Here is a 23,114-nt window from a genome sequence, read left to right as displayed (position 1 = left end):
TAACGCAATATCAACATAATTATTGCCCAAAATACATGAACTTTGTCTTTGGTGGGGTTTTTCAGAAACCATAAAATCTAGCGATCGATAAATACTTTGTTAGCAACCGTATATGGTGAAGAATCTGTATCAGGTAAATTATTTCGACGTCCCATATTCCTGAATAGCCGAAAATATAGAATGTTCTCCTCCAAGTAAGATTGTTGCTGTAATTTCGGAAGCATGTACTTTCATTTCTACTTGAATTCCAGCCCCTGTGAAGGATTTTCCCTATTTGGTTTGAGGTGTCCGATGATCTCAACTACATCAGTTATAATGAAACATGTCTTTTCTCGAATTCGGTTCAAATAATCATCTCACTGGGTCTCACTCCAAATAATTAGTTATCAGTTATTAATCATCAGTACAATTAATTATAGTATTCTTCATGGTTGGAGCACTTGAATCACAAAGAGAGAGGCAAAACAGATATTAATAAAAATAAACAAAAGTGAAATAAAAATATTCAAGTTTTAATGTATGAATTAATTTCATAAATATATACAGTCAAACAGAAATCGCAAACATTTGCAGCTCAACACTTTGCTCATTTCAACTGTGTTTCAACGCATGCCGTTTAGGAATTTGCTCGAAATCTTGTGAAGATTAAACATTAATCAAGCAAAACATTTGCAGTCTATAAAATGTCTGTTGAGTGTCATCCGTCATAGAGCGTTCTTCAATATCAGGATGACAAACAATCGTTCGGAGGTTCCCGTCATGGACGAAGTAAAACATTCCCCAGCACTCCAAATATCAGAATCAGAGGTGATAATCCGTACTTGATGGACCCGTTTTTACCTATTTAAATCGAACATTTTGAATAAAAAGCTGCACAGGTTATCAATGAATGAAAATACATATAGATGTATTTAGTCCTAGGATGCTATCAAATCCTTAGGAGTCATTCACGGATATATACTCTTGAATAAAATGCTCTAAATTACTATGCAGCAAGTACAGTGTATTTCAATATTTTTTTTTCATTCTGTTTGGTGAGTTGATAGGATTATAGTAGCTATATTAATTAAATAATCGTTAAGAGTTTCACGTGTATCCTGGAGATAATTTTGATTTTATTGTAAAGGCGTCTTTGCCAAGGATGCGGTTCTAAGATTGCACGTTCTTCGTCTTCCCATTGATGATGTACATATATTATCGATTAAACGTACGAACATAATTAATATGCTGTAGTCATACTAAGTTCTTGTCATTCTTAGTTATATACCCTCCAGGCAGAAAATCCTTATAAAATGCTTTCTTCTAAAAAAAATACAGATAACGGCAAATTGATAAATAAATACAATGTATATTATTATGATTAATTGAGGTAATGTTTTAGGTATACTTTTTTACAGTTATGTTTACCTTTAGTATAAGTCAAACAACTTGCTCTACTATATCAAATAAAATACATGGTCAATTACCAAGTATCGATTACACAATTATGTGTAAGACGTAATACGTATAAAAACGTAAGTGTAACTTTAGTTAAAGTCAACGTTTTCTATTTTTCTTATAAAAAATTCTATGCTTTAATTTACTTTTTACTTACGGTAATAAAACATTGGATATAAGATACATGGTACTCCATAATTTCAATATAAAAACAATTTTATGAACGATATATTAATAATATTTAAAGTTTAATATTTAATTTTAGTTTTCACCGATCAATACCCGTTATCAGCTGACACATGTGATACGTTTTACATAACAACAAAAAATGAAACTATTTTTCAATGAAACTGGTAAGTACGTATAATTCACGGATGTTTCATAATTGAAAATGACATTGCCGTTTGTTAAATTGACGAATACTTTACCTGTGTTTGGATTTGGTGTCGTGGGTACGGTTTTTATTGAGCCTTGAGATGTAAGGTGTTTGATCAATGACAATAAATATTACATTAAAGTCTAATTTAATTTACACTCATTAAGTATGCGTCAACATAAAAGTATTTCAATATTTCAGTAATTTCGATATTCAAAATTGTAATGGCATCGTAAAAACAAATAGCAATGTGTAATTTCAGCAAAGGAAAACTATTACAAATATGACAAAAAATACTGGACAATCTGCTGTAATGGTTTGTTTTAATTTATTCTTTAAATAGCACGAATCTTACCTGTTGGTGCAACACATGTTGCATTACATTTCCCAGTTGTACCGGTGCCACAGTCATCGCTGTTAGATGAACAAGCTGATACATCGGCTAATAGGGCATTTAACAATAAACATTATATTTGTTTAATTTTACCGGATAATCTTTTTATCAATGAGATATTTTTGTATTTATCTATTTATTGACATTTGGTCCAATTTTAGTATCTTTCTTGTCGACATATTTTTAAAGCAACTGACTTCTTTGTATTTGAAACCTACTTTCTAATATTTCTTTTTAACTCGAATCACAATTCGTAACAGATCCATATGTCTCTATGAGTGCACATATCAAAACTGATACCGACGGATACCCTGCGAGTGATAACTATCTTGGATTGATTTCAGAAATCATAGAAAATGCTAACTTTCGCTCCCAGTGAGCAATAATGCGGAGGAAATTTCAATATTTTAGCATGCACACAGGCTAAACCTTCCTTTCAAATACATACCACCAGGAACTGCGACTGTCCTGTTTGTTGCGCCTTTCAAAATCAATATCAATAATATAATCAAGATTTACTCAATGACGATTAATTTGCTTTAATTTACAATTACGCCTTTACAAACTAAAGCTTGTGACATTTCTAATTACAATATGTTACTGATACCACTCATCGAATGAGCGACATATATACTGATCATGTCAATTACATCAGTATTAAGAAAGCCTGATTTAATGGAGATAATATCTATCGCAACAATATATATAACTTTTATCACTTACTAGTACTGTTTGCACTACTTACAATAGTCATAATGTATAACATAGCTATTACAAATGGAGTCGAACTTACTTGCGCAAGTCCACTTGCAGGTTTGTGAAGCTTTACATGTAGGGCTACATGTCGCATCTGTAGCTTAAAAATAAAACAAATCTAGGTTGAAATTTGTATTTGTTTTAACCCCATAACTCCCAAGAATTTTTAGCAGAGTTCTCGAAAATCTGACATTTTCTTTCAAAGTGATTTTTCACCCTTTTGCAGCAACATTTTTGGTAATCAACCCATATATATTTAGAAACTTCAGATCACAACCTTTTCAAATTTTGTACGAAAAATGGTGTTTTCACATTAATAACGTTACCATAGCAACCGAAATTTTGGACTTTTACAAAAAAGTTAAAGTTTCTTACATTTATAACTCTTAAGACAACGAAAGTTATTTAGATGTCAATTTATCAACCTAACAATCAAGTATATTATTGCAGAAGGGTGAAAAATTTTATTGAATGCCATAATTTCAATTTAATTATGAATATTACCATGGTTACCAACAAAATTAAAAACCGATGATTTTTGAAAATGCTTAAATTAGTGTTTCACCTGTCTTGCTTCATCTAGAGAAAGTTTGTTCTATATTTAACAGGCTTGGTGATCTTTTACCTTTCGTATTAATTTCAAAAGAGAACGTGGTAAGAATTGGTATCAAATCATTAATCTTTTGCGTAAAAAATGTTACCATGGCAACCAAAATATAAACTACGGAAAAATGCGATTTTACACTGATGGAACCATTTTCACGGGCTTCCATTTGACTAAAATATCGAAAAAAATGTAATGTGTTGCAAAATCGTTTGTTTGACATGTTACTCTTTATAATATTAAATATTTATATTCATACTCAGATTATTGGGGCCGCGGTGGCCGAGTGGTTAAGATGTCCCGACATATTACCACAAGCCCTCCACCTCTGGGATGCGGGTTCGAATCCCATGTGGGGCAGTTGCCAGGTACTGACCGCTGGCCGGTGGTTTTTCTCCGGGTACTCCGGCTTTCCTCCACCAACAAACCTGGCACGTCCTTACATGACCCTGGCTGTTAATAGGACGTAAAACTAAACCAAACCAAACTCAGATTATTTCAATTTTTGGAACGCCAAAAACCAACATAATAACCTGTATGTCATTGTAGCAAGCTGGCCAACAAATATTTATCAAGATGTTTAGATAATATATCTAAATATATATCTGTACAGTGTACACAATAAAAAATGCAATGCGGTACTCTCATAGTTTACTGCAGTAATTTGTAACTTACCAACATTGTATATTACCAGTTTCTTTAGTTTATCCACACAAAAGTATCAATATCCATCAAGATAATAAATGAATACAGAGTAAAAGACTAGCAGACAGCTTTTGTTTTTTCTTGACAAAATTTGTGAATTCTACATGTACATGTACTCATAATGATTTGCATGTTATTCTTTTAAAGACAAAAACGCATATATATATTATATATATTTGATAGAAATACAAACCATCTCTATTAATCATTTATTATCTGTGTGTTCTATGTCCAGTTCTATATTGCTTGGTTACCAAAAAGACAACCTTATATATATATATATATATATATATATATATATATATATTATGGTAGAAGCCCTCACCTTTTCCCAGATATACATCTATATACATTTGCAAAACAAATGCATCGTACATATATGTGTATATGTGATGTATACCTTGTCCATATTGTAGATACCATGTAATGTAGTCGCTAAAACTGTCTATATTGTTAGGCTTTTTTTAATATTTTTTTTGTCTATATATTTGGCAAAATAAAAAAGAAGCCTAATAATATAGGCAGGTTTAGCGGACTACATGTAATGCACATACTTGTGTGTTATTGACTCTTGACCATATTGCAGATACACTGCATACAGTGTGTACATACATGTATATGTGATATGTCTTGACCATATTGTAGATACACTGTGGTGTCTACATATATATATATGTGTTATCTCTTGACCATATTGGTTATACAAGTGCAATGTCTACAAACATGCATATGTATATGTGTTAAATTATGTATTGACCATAGTGTTGATACATATGTACACTGCCGTGTCTATACATGCGTATGTTTCATGTATATACCATATTCTATTGTAGATGCACAGCAATGACTACACATGTATATGTCTAATGTCTTGACCATATTGTAGATACACTGCAGTGTCTGCAGATATATGTGTATTATGTCTTGACCATATTGTAGATACACTGCAGTGTCAACAGATATATGTGTGTTATGTACTGACCATATTGTAGATACACTGTGTGTCTATACATGTATATGTTTTATGCATTGACCATATTGTAGATAAACTGCTGTGTCTACACATGAATGATACGCTGCAGTGTCTACATATATGATTCATATCTTTGCCATATATGAATGTTATGTCTTGACCATATTACAGTATCTACATAAGCATGTGCATTGCATGTAATATGTCTTAGTCAGATTGTAGACACACTGCAGTGCCTACCTGTATATATGTTATGTATTGTCATACACCTATGTGGTCTTTGTTTAGTCATACTTGTGTGATAACAAATCCAAAGAATTGACTTCACTTTTACTACATGTGCACTTTTGATATAGCTATGAATAAATCCATAAACATGTATCTGAACATTGTTTTCTGACATATGCTCTTTTTACAAATGATTTGCTAAAGATAAAAAAAATGTATTATTTCAACAAGAAACAATTCAAAAATCATATATGATTATTTTAATAAAGAAAGCAGAAAGACACGATGAAAATGCTGAGTCTCATTACAGGGTTATGTTAAATACATCTGACCCCTTTCCAAATTGTAATTTTAAAATTAACTTCCCTACATTTGTGTAACATACATGTAGCCTAATCTTTTTCTGGACAAATATCAATAGTATCTCTATCACAGAGCATAATATTTTACAATTGTGTCAATTGAAGCATGACGAACTTTACAGGCAAAATATGTTTATACATTTTGTATCTCTGCTCAAGTTGCCCTGTCACTTCCCATCAGAAAACCATAATTTGGATTACATGTAAATGCATATGCAGTATAAAGAAGATGATATATAAGATTCAGTTGACTTATTTGTATGATCAGACAACCTGCATTTTTAATGTTTTTAGTGCAAATAGTACATTGCATGTGTCAATCTTTGATTTGAGATTAAGAGCAGACTTTTTATTGATACTGAATCTATCTGTATACATGATGTACATGTATAGGTATGTATATGAAAGGTGTCATTATTCTAAATGATTGTATCTCTGCAACTTTCACTATATAAGTTAACATGATCTATCCAAATTGGAACACTTTTTGAAGAATTGTAAAAAAATGTAGAACTTTGTGTTTGTGTCAGGATCCCCCTAAAATTTCAAAATATAGATTCCTTTGTTTTCATGTCAATAGACTATTTTTGCTAAACTGTACTGGATTAATTAGTTGACCTCCTCCTGGAGGACATTTCTAGTTTGTATTTGAAGATCAAATTCATTACAGTAAAATTTGAAGAATCATATTTAAAAAAAAAATATATAAAAAAATGATCTGGATATTAAATATCATTATAGATTATCTAATATATTTTGTCATTGACACTTGAATTCTTTATTTCCATTACTTGTAATCAGTAATTTTAGTCAGTATTTGAAGTTAATCTAGTATTCCAATCCACAAAATATGTATGGGTATATATATCGTATCAATGTTTTTTTTACGGCATGTACATGTAGCTTATGTATATAAATTAATATTTACGATGAGGTTACGGCATATTAGGTACAATGTATGTTTCGTATTTTTGTGTTTAGGAAACTTCGCATCGTGTCCGGCATACTTACACGCATGCACATTGTACATGTGTCACGTACGTACAGTAGATCTACATGTATATCGTCTGATAACACAACCATGCTAATTAGGTCCTCAGTGATTATGACAGTGTCACTCAAAAGATGTCCTAGTCAAATCAATACTAACAATTAAGCTATAAACATGCGGGCCACCATAGAAAATAATCGGCGTCGAACACGTGTGCTTCAATACATGTAACTTTTAGAAATGAAAGTCCGGGGAAATCCCCGTTACTATAAATAGTTTTATGTGTCGTCGGCAAGATTTATTTGCTGAATTCATTTAATTTTTGAATACAGTCAAAGAAATCACTGTAAACATGTTTCTTGACATTTTTGCGTAAGAGTTTAGAGTTTTTTAACTGCAAAATTGAGGACCATTATCCGTGTGTTCTGGTAAAGTCGCCGATCGGTTTCGCACAGGTGCTTGTGAAACCGATCAACGTCAAGTCGTGGGACTGAGCAATTTTCCGTGGATGCATCTGTTGATTTATGGAGTCGTTGTATTGTTAATATGGTATGTTATGAATGATAAATTTGTGTATATTGTTCAGTATTTTCCTGACTTTCATCGTATCTATAAGTTATGCCAGATTGGTGAGAAAAAATGGTTAAAACTGGTTACATATTGCTATGTATCGCGTAAAACCACACATCACACGTACTTTTTAGATGAAATCTTTGTTTTTGAAAAAAAACGTTTGTAGATATTGCAAGATAAATATAAAATTGGGATACTAAGTTATTAACAGTATGAAGTTCAAGCATTATTTTTCAGTACTTTTTGATTAGCTAGGGATCCCATATCGGGTCCGTGCACTGAATGTTACGCCGACAGAAAGACGACGTCATCAATTTAAAATGTTCCGTTTTTCAGTCTGCATCTTTTTTAAACTCAATAAAACACCATGAAGACATTGTTAAATGAAAATTTTATAAGAACACAAAATATTACTTGTTATCTCTAGTTTTAGCAGATATAATCAGTATCTCGATAGCTCCTAAAATAAGGGAGTTATGACGATTTGTTCAACACCGACACGTTATTGGCGTAGTTTGGCGTATCTGGGAGTTAAGGGGTTAAAGGTGCTCAATTTGTTTTAGTAAATCATCCATTAAAGGCAGCTAAGTGAAAAGTATGTACGTCACAATAATTTGTTATGGAATGAAATTAGATTCTGGAAATAACTGTGAGCGTAACAGCAAAAAACATGAATAAGTATGTGCGTAGTGCCATTGTTACATGTATGGGAATTAATGATCGATTTCTTTAATGCGAAACAGTTCAGGTTTTAAAGTCAAACGGTCAACACTACGCCAGTTAATGGTGCTTGGTGACTGGACAGACATAAAGGATCACAGTGAAGAAATTGATGTTATATTCATATAATTTAATTTCATTTGTTACACTCATTTTTCATTCGTTAGAATTTTAACGTTATTTTTTAGACAGTATAACAGAATTGAACATCTAGCATTATTGCGTCATACATGAAGAGCGTTTTCGCGGAAAATTGTAAAAGCGGTAACATCATTTCCAAACTAAAATACTGTCAGAACTACTAGTTGTTATAATAATGTGAATTTTGATGTTTTCTGATTGGTTTAAACCGCTCGGACAGGTCGGGACAAAATGCAATGTCAACCTGAGACCGATGAATACCTGTTTAGAGGTTGATATTGCAAATCCGGTAACCAGTCTATAAATAGACACAGGGAATTCCCGGTTTCTTCCATATTTTTGACTAATCAAAATAGAGCATTGCCGATCATCGGGTAATAGAGAAATCAGACATGGAAGACAACAGTAAGATAGGATTAGGAAAGATGTTTTTAACACATTTTGAATGTAGCTATATGTTCAAAAAGTATATTGTGAAGAAGTACAGCAGAAGTGCTAAAAGTACCTACTGAGGATACGTGGATGAAGATTTACTTAATTTTCTGTTTAATTACTCATTGCGCTGTCCTTGCTTCAAAATTGTTCAGAGTAGAAAAAAACTTGCATTATTTTATATTTCATATTACACAAAAAATTATGGACTTTTCGTAGGTCAATACCAGGAAATGTTAAACTTTGAAAGGTGATATTTCCCTCGGCCTTCGGCCTCGGGGAATATCACCTTTCTCAGGTTTTACAATTCTTGGTATCATCCTACAAAAAAAAACCAATATTTTTTTATGTTCAAAATGATTTATGCGTGTAACATTCTTCATGAAACTCTAATTTTTGCGATTACAATTAAATTATTTGACAATATCTGGAAAAATATTATATGCAAATCAAGTATCCAATTATATGTGAACCACCACATGTGCCTATGACTTTTTTAATTTAGATTGTATGTAGTGTTCATGATATGGACATATTTGTCTAAAAAGGAAAACAAAATTAAAATGTTCAATTTGTCATATCTACTGCATTTTTATCATTAATTATTATCAAATATAAGGCCTACTTTTCAATATTCTAGTAACATAGCGCCAATTTATATTTATTTTACCTTTAATTTGCATCATTGCGACGTGTTTTGATCGCATAATCACGGAGTTAATTGAACGATAATCCAGAATTGTGATGGCAGCAAGAATTAACATACAACTTGTAGGCGACAACAACCAACTTATCGATAAATAGACCTTCAAAATAGTCCATGTGAATAAGAGATAGGATAAATCATCCCTAGGTAACAATGATATAAATAAGTAAATTCAAATTGGAATTTAGGTAAAAACATAAGCATTATGGAATTATCACTGTAGAGTGCATCTTATTTCAAAATGCCTCCCTGCTTGGAGAATGAACCAATAAAAGTCCACTTGTATTTTTATATCTAGTGCTTAGGGCTTAATTGTGCCGTTATATATTGTTATTCTTCATCATAATTAAAGTGTTCTGGAACCGATAAACCTTCTTTGTATTTAAAGAAATCCTTCTTACCACAACCTAGAGCAATTGCCAACGACAAACAGATAGCAAAACCAATAAAGGACATCTCAGCCTGAAAATGAATTAATATTGGTTATATATAATGTAAAACCATATAGTTATATTGTCATTAATAATTCACATTTCACAAATTCTACCATTGTTATACTAATTATACATTATTATATATTTACATAATCGTTGCGGAAAGTAAGATATATAGCTATAGTGAATTGCAATCGCATAATTATACATTTATTATAATATAGGTCGATTCTGTCATATTATTGGCATTGTCATTTATATTGAAAGACATGTTTGTAATAAGACAATTTTGACAGCATCGGAAATTATGACTTCATAACAAATGTTTGTCTTGGTTGACGGAAAATATGACATCCAAGTCGAATTTTACCAGCCTTATATGGAAACGAAATTAAATGTTTTACCTACTTATATAATAGAAGAAACAATAAATGTTCTTGTTTAGATGCACGAGGCATATTTTAAGTTTTAAACTTGTACTGAATAGCATAATACATGACTTCTCATCTAAAAAAATGAAAGGTACAATAAAGCTATTTAGCGAACTAAACAACTTTGCCCTCTTTCTATAATTCTAGAAACTGTTGGTGCTGTACACCGTAGCAAAATAATTTTGGTATAACAATATGCAATTAAAAAAATAACACACATCTTTCAAGTCCAGGCAGAGAAATGTATATATGATTTATGCTTGTTTTCCAATTTCCAAATATTCCATGTTTTGTATGTACATATATCGATATATGAATGAATACTGTTTAACTGAATCCATGTGGTTTGATTTCGTAGTATTACCCTTCTGAGTAGCTCTCGGCTATTTCATTATATAATTATATTTTATGCTTTTACATTAAATAATTATATGATGCAAATTTCAACCAGATAAAAATAAAAACATAACGCATACTAACCATGATGCTAGCTTACATGTGGAATCCACGTTCTTCATTGGATCAAAATTGTAGATGCGAATGTTTATATATGAACTGTATTTAATGCATTACCTAGGATACACCCACGTGATCATAGGATGAACCAATGATCAAAGAGTAAAGAATATGCAAATCTGTGACACCAAAGGACGCTTGTATTGGAGTCTGATTTTTATTTCTTACAGCTTTGCTAAATATATTGCTAGAACAGAAAATGGACACAGAACTTTAAACATATTGAAAATGTGTAATCTCTTAAAATAAATGTTCTTTCACTGATATATGGATGCATTTACAAGGTAGTCGTCTGGACCTGTAGTTAAGGGTAAAGGTAGTTACACGTAGGAAAGTTGTGATCTAGCTTGCACAGAAAATACCAATCATTTAGATAAAAAATTGACACAACTCGGGACACTTTCAACTATGAACTTTCATCTATCAACTATTCTCTACCACCTCATTTGACAAGGCAAGGAACATCGAACATTATTTCCAGTTATAACAAGGCTCACCATACCACATTTATAAAATAATTAGACAGTAGTAATCCTATGAAAGGTCGTTCATGTCAGAAACGAGATAATTAATGCGTTATAAAATAGTTAACATTATTACCTAACTCTCTATATAAATGCAAATGAAGTAATTTCGACCATTGACAAGTCAGTAGTTTGACAGTTGACTGGCGCAGAACATTTGCATGCGTTTTATATTGTTGACGCCATATCTAATTGTTGACGTCATAAACACCGGCGCGCCAGACCCAAATATACCGGAATTCTTTCAGCGAAAGTGTTTTTTTTTTTTTTTTTTTTTTTTTTTTTTTTTTGCCAGAGATTGTAATAAGTTGAATATTGCGGTTCAGGTAACAAAACATATGCTACTGAAAAGCCATGAAACAACTGTACACATGCATGAACGCGTTCGATGTTAAACATTTTTAGGGTTTTCATGGACCCGTAGGGTCAGGATGACCTATTGTCATCTTTCACCGTTCATCGTCGTGCGCCGTGTGCCGTGCACCTTCCGCCGTCCGACGTCCGCCATCCGTAAACTTTTCATTCAAACGAATTCTTCTCCACATAATTACACCCTAGCTTTAACCGAAAGGCCCAGGGTACTGATATTTGGCCTGTATCATGCTTGGATAAAGGGCAACCAAGTTTGTTCAAATGAATGATCGTAAAAAGCTTCTACCAACCACACTTAATAAAGTAACACCTTCTATAATTACGAACATCTGATTTGCTTCCCTTTTTATGAATGGGTATCACGTAACTCTCTGACCAAATAGTGGGGTAATTCCCCATTCTAAAAATAGCATTGAATAACGCTTCGAGGTATGGGGTAAGTATGTTGCGCCCTCTACTCAAAAACTCGTTTATCACCAATTCAGGCCCTGCACTTTTCCGTTTTAAGCCGACCTTAAAGCATCTGTGATTTCCTTTTGGTCTATGTTTTGATTTAGTTCATTTAAACATTACTTGCAATTCACTATTTTTATCGTACCTATCAACATAATTTACTACATCTTCGTCGGGTTGTAAAAAAAGGTCGTCCGGATTATTAATTGAACTGAAAAAATTCGCAAACTTGTCGGCATCAATGTTGATATTGTTATTTGCAGATGATGAACTCATTAAACAATGAACCAATATTTTTGGGATTGACTAGTTCTAAAATTCACTAATTTTGAAGTTTTATCAGCGTCGTAACTTATAGCAAACATTTCCTTGCTTCCTTTTTAAACTCTTGTTTCTTGCTTTCACCATGTTAACATCGATTCTCCATTAGTACTCTCTCTCCTGTATAGATTTAAAATTTTAATATAATTGTTGTATATATAATATACAAAGTAAACGATATGAATTACATATTACACAAATATAGCATTTGAATGAGGTCGGATACATGGTAATATCGAGCCAGCAAGAAAAAATATTGACCGAAGGACGTACATGTAGTCCGAGGTCGATATTTTTTCTGTGGTCGATATAACCATGTATTGACCGAAATAAAAATGCTATATTTTGTTTTATTATTTTTCTTTATTTTTTACATTTTGAAATGAGTGTGATGAACTAATATAAGCACGCCATTGTGAATTCTGCTTTCGTGAAGACAGTTTACATTCTTATAATATTGTAACAAGTTTAGTTAAAAAAAAAAAATATGAACAACAGTATCAATTGATACCACTTGCGCATTTATTACATGCGTGCTTGTAAATTACCATACAGTAGTTACTCACATTTATACCTGTTAGCTCCATGTCGGACACAGTCAATTAAATGTATAGTTGTGTTCTCACGTTGAGTCGAAAATAATCCACGTTCGACGCCAAACCATATATTAGTAAAGATTCAGATTGCTACATGAAGATAATTCTTTTAATGCTTAGTACTCCTCATTCCGTAAAATATAAAAATCGTTATACAAACAGTAGGATTAGCCCTTAGTCCTAAATGTTGTTACTAAAGCCTATGTGGTTTTTTTTTTTAAAAATAAATATCAAACGTATTCATTATTCCTTGGCTCCAGATGCTTAATGACTGTTATTTGATTATTTCCTACTTTCCCACCGTGTTAATGTTGAAAATGTAAAAGTTTAAACTGCAGTCATCAGCTGGAAGTCATCATTATCTTTGATATCGTTATCTAAAAATTACTGTGCGATGCACTTTTTCTATAAACTACGTCCGGAAAATCGTGCAATATAGTTTTTATCGGTGATTACGTGGCGTGTTTTTGACCAATGAGAAGTGACAAAAAATCCAGAAAAATACCAACAAGTAACATATAAGTTAATGCTGTAAATGATATTTGAAAGATAAAAAAAGAATGTTTAATTCATTTTTGATAGAGTACAAATAACTTATTTCAATTTTTCGTCGATTTTTATCAAAGTTGTATATCAAGATAAAGAATTCGTTGATATACACATGACATTCATTTGCTATTTTATTTCTACCGCCAAAACAGTGACTGGTAGCGTAACAGGTAATGGTATGTATTTTATTTGAATGATTTATAATTTATATCTTAACTCTAAACCCAAACTATTTGTGTGTGGAAATCAAGTATTTGATTTGAAATAAAACAGGCGTTATGTATTGACTTTCTATGGACACACATTTAATGTTTTACTCAAGGGTTATTTGTGATATTGAATTATATTTTAAAAGTGTTTTGAGCTATTTAAAGTGGAAAAAAAGTAACTAATAAACAGGAAATTTTGTCACACGTTCAAAATTACCCAATATAACTAGGTTTCGAATAAAAGTTTCTTCTCTCGGTAAATGCTATTTCTTTTCAATGGAATGAAAGTGATATTTTAAAAGGTTTTTATTAACTTTAGTTAATTTAGTTGATGTGTCAAAGTGCACCTCAGCGAAAACTTGTACGAAAGGATCCACCAGCGGAACATGTGCGTCTACATGTAAAGACAATCCTGGTAAGATTATATATCGCTTAGTTATTTAATCATTTTACCAAAGACCAGATATCAAAGTACTCTAACTGTAACGTTTTGTAATCATAGACAATCAATATTACATTGTTTGTCCTCTGATCGAATGCAACGGATATGCTCGGCATGAAAATCAATATAAATGTGTTTGTCTAAAATATCCTATGTGAACCTACGGCGCTGGATGGTAACCTGGTCGACTGCAATTTTTTTTATTAATGAAATTCAAAAATGTATCAGTATTATTATATTAATTAAAGTATTTAGCTGTTCACGTATAGTTTGCATTATTTTTATACGGTTGATGTCTTTAAAGGAATTAAAAAATGTGATCGACGTTGATATTGTCAGTCTTGAAATCCGATATAAAAGATGACTATGTAATGTCGTTCCCATGAATTAGTGTCTTAACAAGCGCATAGGAGGTGAAAGATAATAGGAATTGGTTTCTTTGTGAGGTGTACCCCATAATTGTAGAGTTTCCCAAGGTTTAAGGGGATATCTTGTTAATGCCGCGCATGGGAACTATTGTGTTTTGCAACATCTGATAACGTACAATAATAAGGATACAGCTATATCACGACGTAAAAGTTGAAACCATCTTATAATAAACAATATTTAAAAAGCATAATGTGGCTTTAAATTTTGACATAATCGCCATTATGCGTTTTCAGTATATCATCGTGGATCTCTGAAGCATGTGTTGCAACTTCATCAGAGTTTCCAAAACGCAGTCCAATCCAATAGGAATATCTACTAGAATTATTTTTTATACTTTTCTTTTCTTTTTTGTTTTGTTTATTCAATTGCTGGTCCAGACTGCACCGCCTTATCTCCACAGTGCACTGGTACTCAGACATGCGGCTGGGACTGTACAGGTTATTTAATCATTATAAAACATCTTATACCACGATTCGATATATGTTTCTTTCTGGTTAATATCAATCAACAGTTAATTAAGCATAGATATAATTTCATAACTCTTTCTAGAAGATAACCTGACAACCATTGTCAGTTTAGAAAAAGACAAAAACATATGTTTATCACTGATTTATGAAGAATTTATGACAAAATATTGTCTACGCTCATATAACTTATAATGTGTAATGTGTTTATTTATTGCATTGTCTTCTGCTCTCCACAAACAGTCAGCGGTAACCCAACAGGTGATAGTAAGTATTCTTTTTAATATTTTACAGCGTAACAAAATTCATATCCACTTAGTCTTGTATATGTGCTTGGTACCATCCTTACTTGTTATTACAAAGTGATAGCACATTACCCCATGACGCTTCATTAACATGGCAATTGTAAACAATGAGTACATAATGATATGTTTAAACTGTTTCTTTGAATTGTTGACATTACAGTGACTTCATATCTTGTTTCCTGCAAGAAACTATTTTTAATATACATACATTTATACCGTTGAAATAATGTTATAACATGCTACGGATAATCTAGACACGATTTAAATATCATAGTACCTTTATCTTCGATTGATTTTCTTCTTCAAGGCCCATTATACGTAACAATGAGTACATAATGATATGTTTAAAGATGCTCCACCGCAGACAGAGCATAAATAATATTCATCACTTGAACAATAATGGGTATTTAATAGTATATATATATGTCTTGTTAACAGAAAAAGTAATATAAAATAATGTATTTTGCTTTTGGTGCATGCGCAATCAGTACTTCATTCCATATAGGATATAGTGCCGCGGAATTTTGTCGGGATGCAATTTATTATTTTTTGTAATTTTAACTTGAAGTAAAATTAGAAGCTCAAACTTTTCAAAGGTGGTAATGGTGTAAAGTAAGTAACTTTTGTTACTGAAGAAAAATACTAAATCGCCTGCTCCTGTTTTTGATAGTGAAAAAATATCATTTGTCAGCGGTGGAGCATATTTAAACTGTTTCTTTGAATTGTTGACATCACAGTGACTTCATATCTTGTTTCCTGCAAGAAACTATTTTTAATATACATACATACATTTATACCGTTGAAATAATGTTATAACATGCTACGGATAATCTAGACACGATTTAAATATCATAGTACCTTTATCTTCGATTGATTTTCTTCTTCAAGGCCCATTATACGTAACGTTACAGATTTTTTCGTAAAAGTTAAAAGACGTGTATTATGACATTATTCCATGGAGATAAACCTGATATCGAACGGTCAAATATCGTCTTGTAAACATACCTGCCATCTCGTAACAGTTGCCATTGAAAAACCGACTCGCTTATAGGCTTACACATTTTCTACGGCCGTAGGGTCACGTAATATTTTTCCGGAAATCGAGACTTTGCGTGAACTTATTCGTATCATTTCGGTTTTTATTTATTGAATAGCTACACGTATGTTCTCAAGTTATCCCAATGAACAATATTTTCTTGGTTTAGTTGACGTCTCCAAATGCACATCATTGAACACGTGTAAAAAGGGATCTACGACTGGAACATGTGCGCCTGCTTGTAAAGACAATTCTGGTAAATGTTTGTTTAAACAATGGATTCATTCATTTAATTTCATTGGCAGTTCCTAAGGTGATATTTATTATTACCAAGCATCATTACATATTTATATCCTCCGATCTCGCGCATCTGACATGATGGACTATAAAATTGCACATGCTGTATTCTTATTCCTCTATAAGGAAAATGTTTTCAGGCCGATACAATCTACATTTCCTATGTATAGTTGCCCCTTATCAATTTTATTTATGTTGTTGTTGATGCAATATCCTGTTAAAAATACTCCTGCATCATTATCTTTATTGCGACTTGTATCCAGTCAAATATTTTTGTCATCCCTTGAGGACCAAATGATTAATATATGCGAATTATTTCTAGCAAAAATAAAACCATCAACAGTCATCTTAGCTAAATAATATTGAATGTTCTTTTCAAGCTCTTTATTTGAACGCGATAAGTGTAATTATAATTCACACATCATAATTATCTTTACAAGTCCCTTTGTTTTAATTGGCATTTAAAAAAATAAATAAATATACGCCAACTTGTAAACTTGAAGTTAAATATTAAACCAACGACATATTCGTGAATAATAAATGGATTTTTTTTTCTCAACAGGTACCAAAAAGAATTCAGGTAAGATATGACCTGTAAAGAAAATTCAGAAGTCGAAAATCATATTATGTATATGATTTAACTTGATTTTATGCAATGTGGTACTGTAATATAATTTTGAATTTGACTATGGTTTCGTATAGATATTTACAGAATGGTCCTTAAATATTAGAATCCGACACACGAATTGATTATCACATTAATGTTGCCATATGAATGTCAACTGATGTAAAACATGTTCTTCTTTCAGCGAATGGCGCCCATGGATTGTCTCCCCTGTTACTGATCAGCGCAGTCATAATCAAGTTCTCCCTGAGTCTCTGATGTGTATGTGTTCGCGCAGCGCTGGGTCGTCCTGATGTCGAGGTCATTGCTTCTTCACTCTAATGACGGATGGCTGGGCATGCCAATTTAAGATGATGAAATGAAGACAGTTGGAAATTGAGAGGACAACTTGATTGCCTATATGAGATTTTTACCGTCTTACGTTACATCTGAGATTAACGTATTGTGACATAAGTGTGATATATTTGCTATTAACTCCGATCCATTAGTTTAGATTTGTAATACTTATCTTTCAACAATCGATATTGTTTTTAATTTGCGTACGATATATAAAGAAAGTGGATTTGATTTAAACGTATTGACGTTTAAGTAATTTTATATCAATATACAAAGAAATTACAAGTATATTATAATATCAAACGAAGTGTTTGCTGTGATATGTATGGGTTATTTTTATTTTATTTTACATGAAATAAAACCTTGTTTGCAAAGTTTTGCAGTAATTTCTGTTGATTATCGTACAATCATTTCACATATACTTGAACGTTTTGTAAGGTGTTTCTTACATGAAGTCTTACTAGATTTATTCTATAGGAAAAGGATAAACTAAAATTTGCTACTGTGTGTTATATTGTTTGATTAACAATTATAATGCTATAGGGAAATACACCCATGCAGCACACACGACAAACGCGTTTTATTCATTTTAGCTGCAAAGGTGCTGACTAATAGTACAACCGTGGTCACATTACCGTATTCATTATTATCAATATCTGTAGAATGTTGCCAGGTGCAAATTTTGTCAAAAAATTATATTTCTATTTTCAGTAGATTTTCTTTATACAGGGATTTTAAGAAATGGCCCATTTGGCGGCCATTTTGAAATTGTGTCTTTTTCCTCTTTGAGTAGAGCCATAGTATAACCATTTCTTACTGAAATTGTTTTTGCTTAAATTATCACTGCACCAGCATTTTTAGCTGTATCGAGCTAATTTTTGCTGCTAAACTTTACTAGGATCGTGGTTATTAAAATATTGAGCATTATTGCGTAAAGTGATAAGCTTTTGTCAATTTATTTTTACATATAATGGTAATTTGATCACTTTTATTTCTTATTCTAAAATACTGAAAAATAACAAATATTCAAATGGGGCAAACAAGTAAGCACACTGACCCCCCATTTTTCTGCCTAATTTAGAAAGAACAATCCTATTGATATGCAAAATATTAACAAAAGCTTAATACCACAACTGTTTCTATAAAGGGTTAAATTGGGCAAAAATGGCTGAAAATGGTGTATTTTGTAGCTCAAAACCAAGGGGTAGGGGTAGCATATGTTGTTATTATGTGACAAAATATGAGTCTTATTAATCAAAACTTGTATATTTCTAAAGAAAACTACAGGAAAATCAATTCTTCAAACTTCCATACATATCAAACATCTCATTAGGAAATTATGGCTTTAAACTCTTGTGTATATGGTCAAAACGGCAAAAATCCCCAAAAATCTCAGATTTTGTCAACTTGGTATCTTTGAGAGACAATAGCTCACAAACAAGCACACCGACATATGTTTTTTCTTCCATTTTCTTATATGGTATGAACTCCTATTTCCAAAAATCTATATGAGAAAAAAAGGTTTAATACAAGAAAATTTTGACTTCTCAGAGGTGTACATCCTTAAGTATTCCTTGAACAGACATTACCGTACATATCCAATGTATTTTTAACAACATGTATATGTTCTTTGCTTTAAAAGTTATTATAGAAGTAAGAAGATTCTAAATGACATGATTATCGATAAAAAAATAAATCAACCGGTTATTTGGATATAGTTTATACAAAACGTTATCATAACCGCAAACAAAATGTGGCATATGACGGTTTTAATTTCTATCAATATGATGATAACTACAGTTTAAGCTTCAACATAGACACTGTATGCGAATAGAAGAACTAGAATATCATTTATTAGGTATCTGAGTCAAATAATTATGAAAGGATTTGAAATTCTGGTTTCGCAGCTCTTGGCCTGCAATAACATCATTATATTAATGTCGTTTCATTTTACGAAAAGTATTTGCTTTTACTGTAAGCGTTATCAAGCGTGAGAGAAACAACGAATCTGAATGTAAATCTATGTACATATGTGTTTAGTATCCAAGAGGATTGTCTAATCGGGGAAGGAACAAGAATATATGCCTTCCAATTATTTCAGTTGACGGTATTCTAAGCATGAAAGTGAATATACAATGTAATGCTTTACTTTGAAAACACGTGGTTATATCGACCAAAGACAAAATATCGACCATGCACTGCGTAATCGGTTATTTTCAATGTTAATATGTATAGGTTTTCCAAAAAGTTGCTATCGTTTATCATACAACGAAAGTTGCTCATTATGAAAATTGTTAATCTCATTAATTTAGATTTAAAGTTGATCTCTAGCCCATACCCAAGTTTTTTTTCTAATCTACATTCACTGCATTCATTATAAAATATTGTGCCTAATGAGAGACCCACTAATCTGATATAAATACTTGACATATGCATCAATCTGTTAATCAATGCAGTTTAAAAAAACAACAATAAATGATAGACAAAAGTCAAAAGTCATACGCAAAAGATATTTGGAATGACCAATGAGGGGCAGTGCAGCTGTTAACACACTGTGATGTACACATGATCCTGTATCACAACAAAGGTCAGACACTCGTATAGAAATCATGTTCGCTGGACCCCATATAAACAACTGATAAATAAATGTCGTTATAACAACACAAGGTCCGCACCAAAAACATCGTCTGATCATGGTGATCGAGAGCGACTCGGAGAAGCTTTGACCGCCAATATATGAATCGAATTCCGACGAAAGTCGTTACGTCACGTATGGCGCAGTGCTTTGACTCTAGAGACAAATCAATAAAATCCACCACTATATTTCTTCAAGACGTCAATAGTGTTATCTTAGAATTTATATACATGTAATATATAGAATCAATCCTTTCTCTTTGATAGTTCTTCTTTATTAAATATTGGCGCTATATAGTTTGCTGTTGTACGCATACTTGTACAATGTGATCGAGTATAGGAAAAAATTCGGTAAGGTTACGAATTATATATATATATATATATATATACATTCACCAAGATAAGATACAACAAAATTATCTTATTGTGTCTTTCAGTTTGCCAAAAATATTTATGCTCTTTAGGAATATCTTATTGCTCTAGCATAACATTATGTACAATGAATTGCATCAAGGCGGAAACAGAGAGGGTTCGTTTCGAGTGAAGTTTCCATTGCAAATCCATGGCGCCTTTTGATTGGTCAGTCACATTTTAAGCTTGTGCTGCAGAACCTTTGATTGACATTGGATTTCATCAAGCTCACGTACATATTGTAACATTTTAACAATCAAAATCGCTTGCACGGACCATTCGATATATTAATACCTCGGCAAAGTTAACATATGATTATGCACATTCAAAAATCGAATTATGGATATATCACCAAATATTTATAAGTGAGACTACGTCCTTAATATCACATATTTAAGACTTTTTTCATATGTGTATAACTGTACAGTTGTATATGAAGGATAGGGATATTCTACCCGAGGGTCACAAAATCTTAAACCCGAGGCTTCCCTATGCTCAAACATGTACCGTGACGTTTTACTGCAGTTTTACTACTATGAATTTCGCCATATAGAAATAAATTCGAAAAGAAACGCGACTGCAAGTCAATTCTCCATATATGAAAATTGCGTGATATTTTCAACACAAATCCCGTTGTTTGTATCTTTTATTAATAAAGTAAACCCAGCCTAGTTTCTGAAAACAAACGTTTAAATTTTACAAGTAAAATAGTAATCTTTCAACTTCATTTATGGATATCCATAAGTCATATATAGGCATCAACAAGACCTATCTTTAGAAAACTAGCAGGGGCGTAATGCTCAACGTACATGTGTCATTGAGTAATACTCACACAGATAATTTGGCGAAATCCAAATTTAGTGATTATCGATGGCATAATCAGGTTAAGAATTAGTTTTTATTCACTATAATCAGTATTAATTCTAAAAAAGTATCAATGAAATTATAAGAATGCAGGGGAGTTTGGGCGCTTACGACGTCGATACTCTAAGATTCAAAATTTGTTTGCTACATACAATGTGTTACAGAAGGTCATAATGTTAAATCAAGTGAAGAAAGAATAAAGAAAAATAAATAAATTCTTGACAGAGATAACTGATGCTACATGATGACATTATCCGAATACATATGATGGTATTCATTTATCAATTTAATCACATTTTAGTTACATGTATGTGCATAAATGGCATGCATGTTACGTACAATATTCATTTAACTGAGTATTTTAATAAGTCAATCAAAAATATTTACGGAGGTAATTGAGAAATACATAGAGAGTACATCCCTATCTTTTTGTAAAATATAAAAAAATGGATTTATATAGTAATATTTCGGTATGAAAGTTTCTCGTAAATATGAAAATAGTGAGGTTCGTATCAAGCACAATCAATACAAAAAGGACATAATATGTCCCAGCGTTTTGGTTCTCCATTTTTGAAGGGTACATTCCTGGAATATCGATGATCGGAGTCTATGGTATACATGTACATGTAACTACGTACTGTAGAGAACAACCAACTAAATAAATTTACATAGACCACAGTGTTAAACTTTGTTAAAGTTTTGTACTGTATTATTAAAACAAAGCAATATTAGTTAGCTGTAATGAAATCAGGCGGATTTTGCGCTAAACAAATCCTGAAATTCTAATATTTTTACCTAATCATTATCAAAATCGATATTTTGAACTTAAATTTCAACATGAATTTCCAAATTCATATCATGGTTATCTAGGAATAATTACCTGTCAGAAAACATTTTTACTTTTAAAATTCATAATTAGCCAGCCAATCAGCAGCCGGGTAAAAATTCTATCCTGGGCTCAATCTTGTATACACAGGGCCATTTCGAAAGTCTTTTTTCATTTAGTTGATTGTTTTCTGTACATGTACAGGAATGTCTGGTTAGCATGTGGTCAGTGTTCGCATGGATGTTATTTGACTTAACAGTACACAACCTTTTTCAATGCAGAAAATACAAAAGTAAACATGATTATGAGCAGAAAATTTGAAGTAGTATTTAAAGTTCATCTGATTGTGTGTCATTTTTTGAAATAAAGAGTATATACGTGGCTCTGCTGTTATCGGACACTTTCATCGACTCAAGGTAAACGACCAATCAGAAAGCACGGGGAGGGCTTTCAACTAAAACCACAAACAAACAGTTACTTGTACTTTGTTCACGGTTACTTCAAAGGAACGTGGCGATCAGCAGAACGATCGAAACGAAGGCAGTGCATTTCCGCCGTGGTGTAATTCATTGTAATAAAAACAAATTAAAAACATAAAGTAAAATGATGGACCGTGAGGTATGTTAACGGAAATAAAGGATA

The 23,114-nt window shown here is 32.0% G+C and overlaps 3 protein-coding genes across 4 annotated transcripts in view; 2 read left to right on the top strand and 1 right to left on the bottom strand.

Moving 5' to 3' along the window:
* Positions 1-18,083, top strand: part of LOC138317122 (uncharacterized) — a 61,468-nt gene extending 43,385 nt beyond the window's left edge. The window contains exons 7-13 of the mRNA XM_069258708.1: positions 13,747-13,770; positions 14,123-14,218; positions 15,052-15,111; positions 15,382-15,405; positions 16,649-16,735; positions 17,339-17,356; positions 17,586-18,083. Of these exons, the coding sequence (XP_069114809.1) occupies positions 13,747-13,770; positions 14,123-14,218; positions 15,052-15,111; positions 15,382-15,405; positions 16,649-16,735; positions 17,339-17,356; positions 17,586-17,659 (383 nt within the window). The 3' untranslated portion in view covers positions 17,660-18,083. The remainder of the gene's footprint in view (positions 1-13,746; positions 13,771-14,122; positions 14,219-15,051; positions 15,112-15,381; positions 15,406-16,648; positions 16,736-17,338; positions 17,357-17,585) is intronic.
* The window catches only part of LOC138321791 (uncharacterized), a 127,647-nt gene that overhangs the window by 70,429 nt on the left and 34,104 nt on the right, over positions 1-23,114 (top strand). The gene's annotated exons all lie outside the window — the stretch shown is intronic.
* LOC138317096 (uncharacterized) lies at positions 497-10,777 on the bottom strand. Of its 2 annotated transcripts, none has more exons than XM_069258706.1 (6): positions 10,744-10,777; positions 9,800-9,860; positions 3,001-3,063; positions 2,656-2,688; positions 2,169-2,255; positions 497-840 (listed from the first exon to the last, which is right to left on the bottom strand). In XM_069258706.1, exons 1-6 carry the CDS (start codon positions 10,744-10,746, stop codon positions 758-760), a joined length of 330 nt encoding a protein of 109 aa, XP_069114807.1. In that variant the 5' UTR covers positions 10,747-10,777; the 3' UTR covers positions 497-757. The 2 variants fall into 2 exon arrangements, with proteins under 2 accessions (XP_069114807.1, XP_069114808.1); XM_069258707.1 differs by having other exon boundaries at positions 3,001-3,057; positions 10,744-10,772.

The sequence above is a fragment of the Argopecten irradians genome, chromosome 1 (assembly GCF_041381155.1).
Source record: "Argopecten irradians isolate NY chromosome 1, Ai_NY, whole genome shotgun sequence".
NCBI classification, from domain to species: Eukaryota; Metazoa; Mollusca; class Bivalvia; order Pectinida; family Pectinidae; genus Argopecten; species Argopecten irradians.
Note: the sequence above shows the minus strand (reverse complement) of the source record. Positions and strands in the feature narration are given on the sequence as shown.

Coding starts and splice junctions, on each gene's coding strand:
- LOC138317096 (XM_069258706.1), bottom strand. Junction 3,064..9,799: donor GGCAATTGCTCTAGGTTGTG/GTAAGAAGGATT, acceptor TTTATTTTTAAG/CTACAGATGCGACATGTAGC. Junction 841..2,168: donor AACATGTGTTGCACCAACAG/GTAAGATTCGTG, acceptor CGATTTAAATAG/GTAAAAACGGGTCCATCAAG.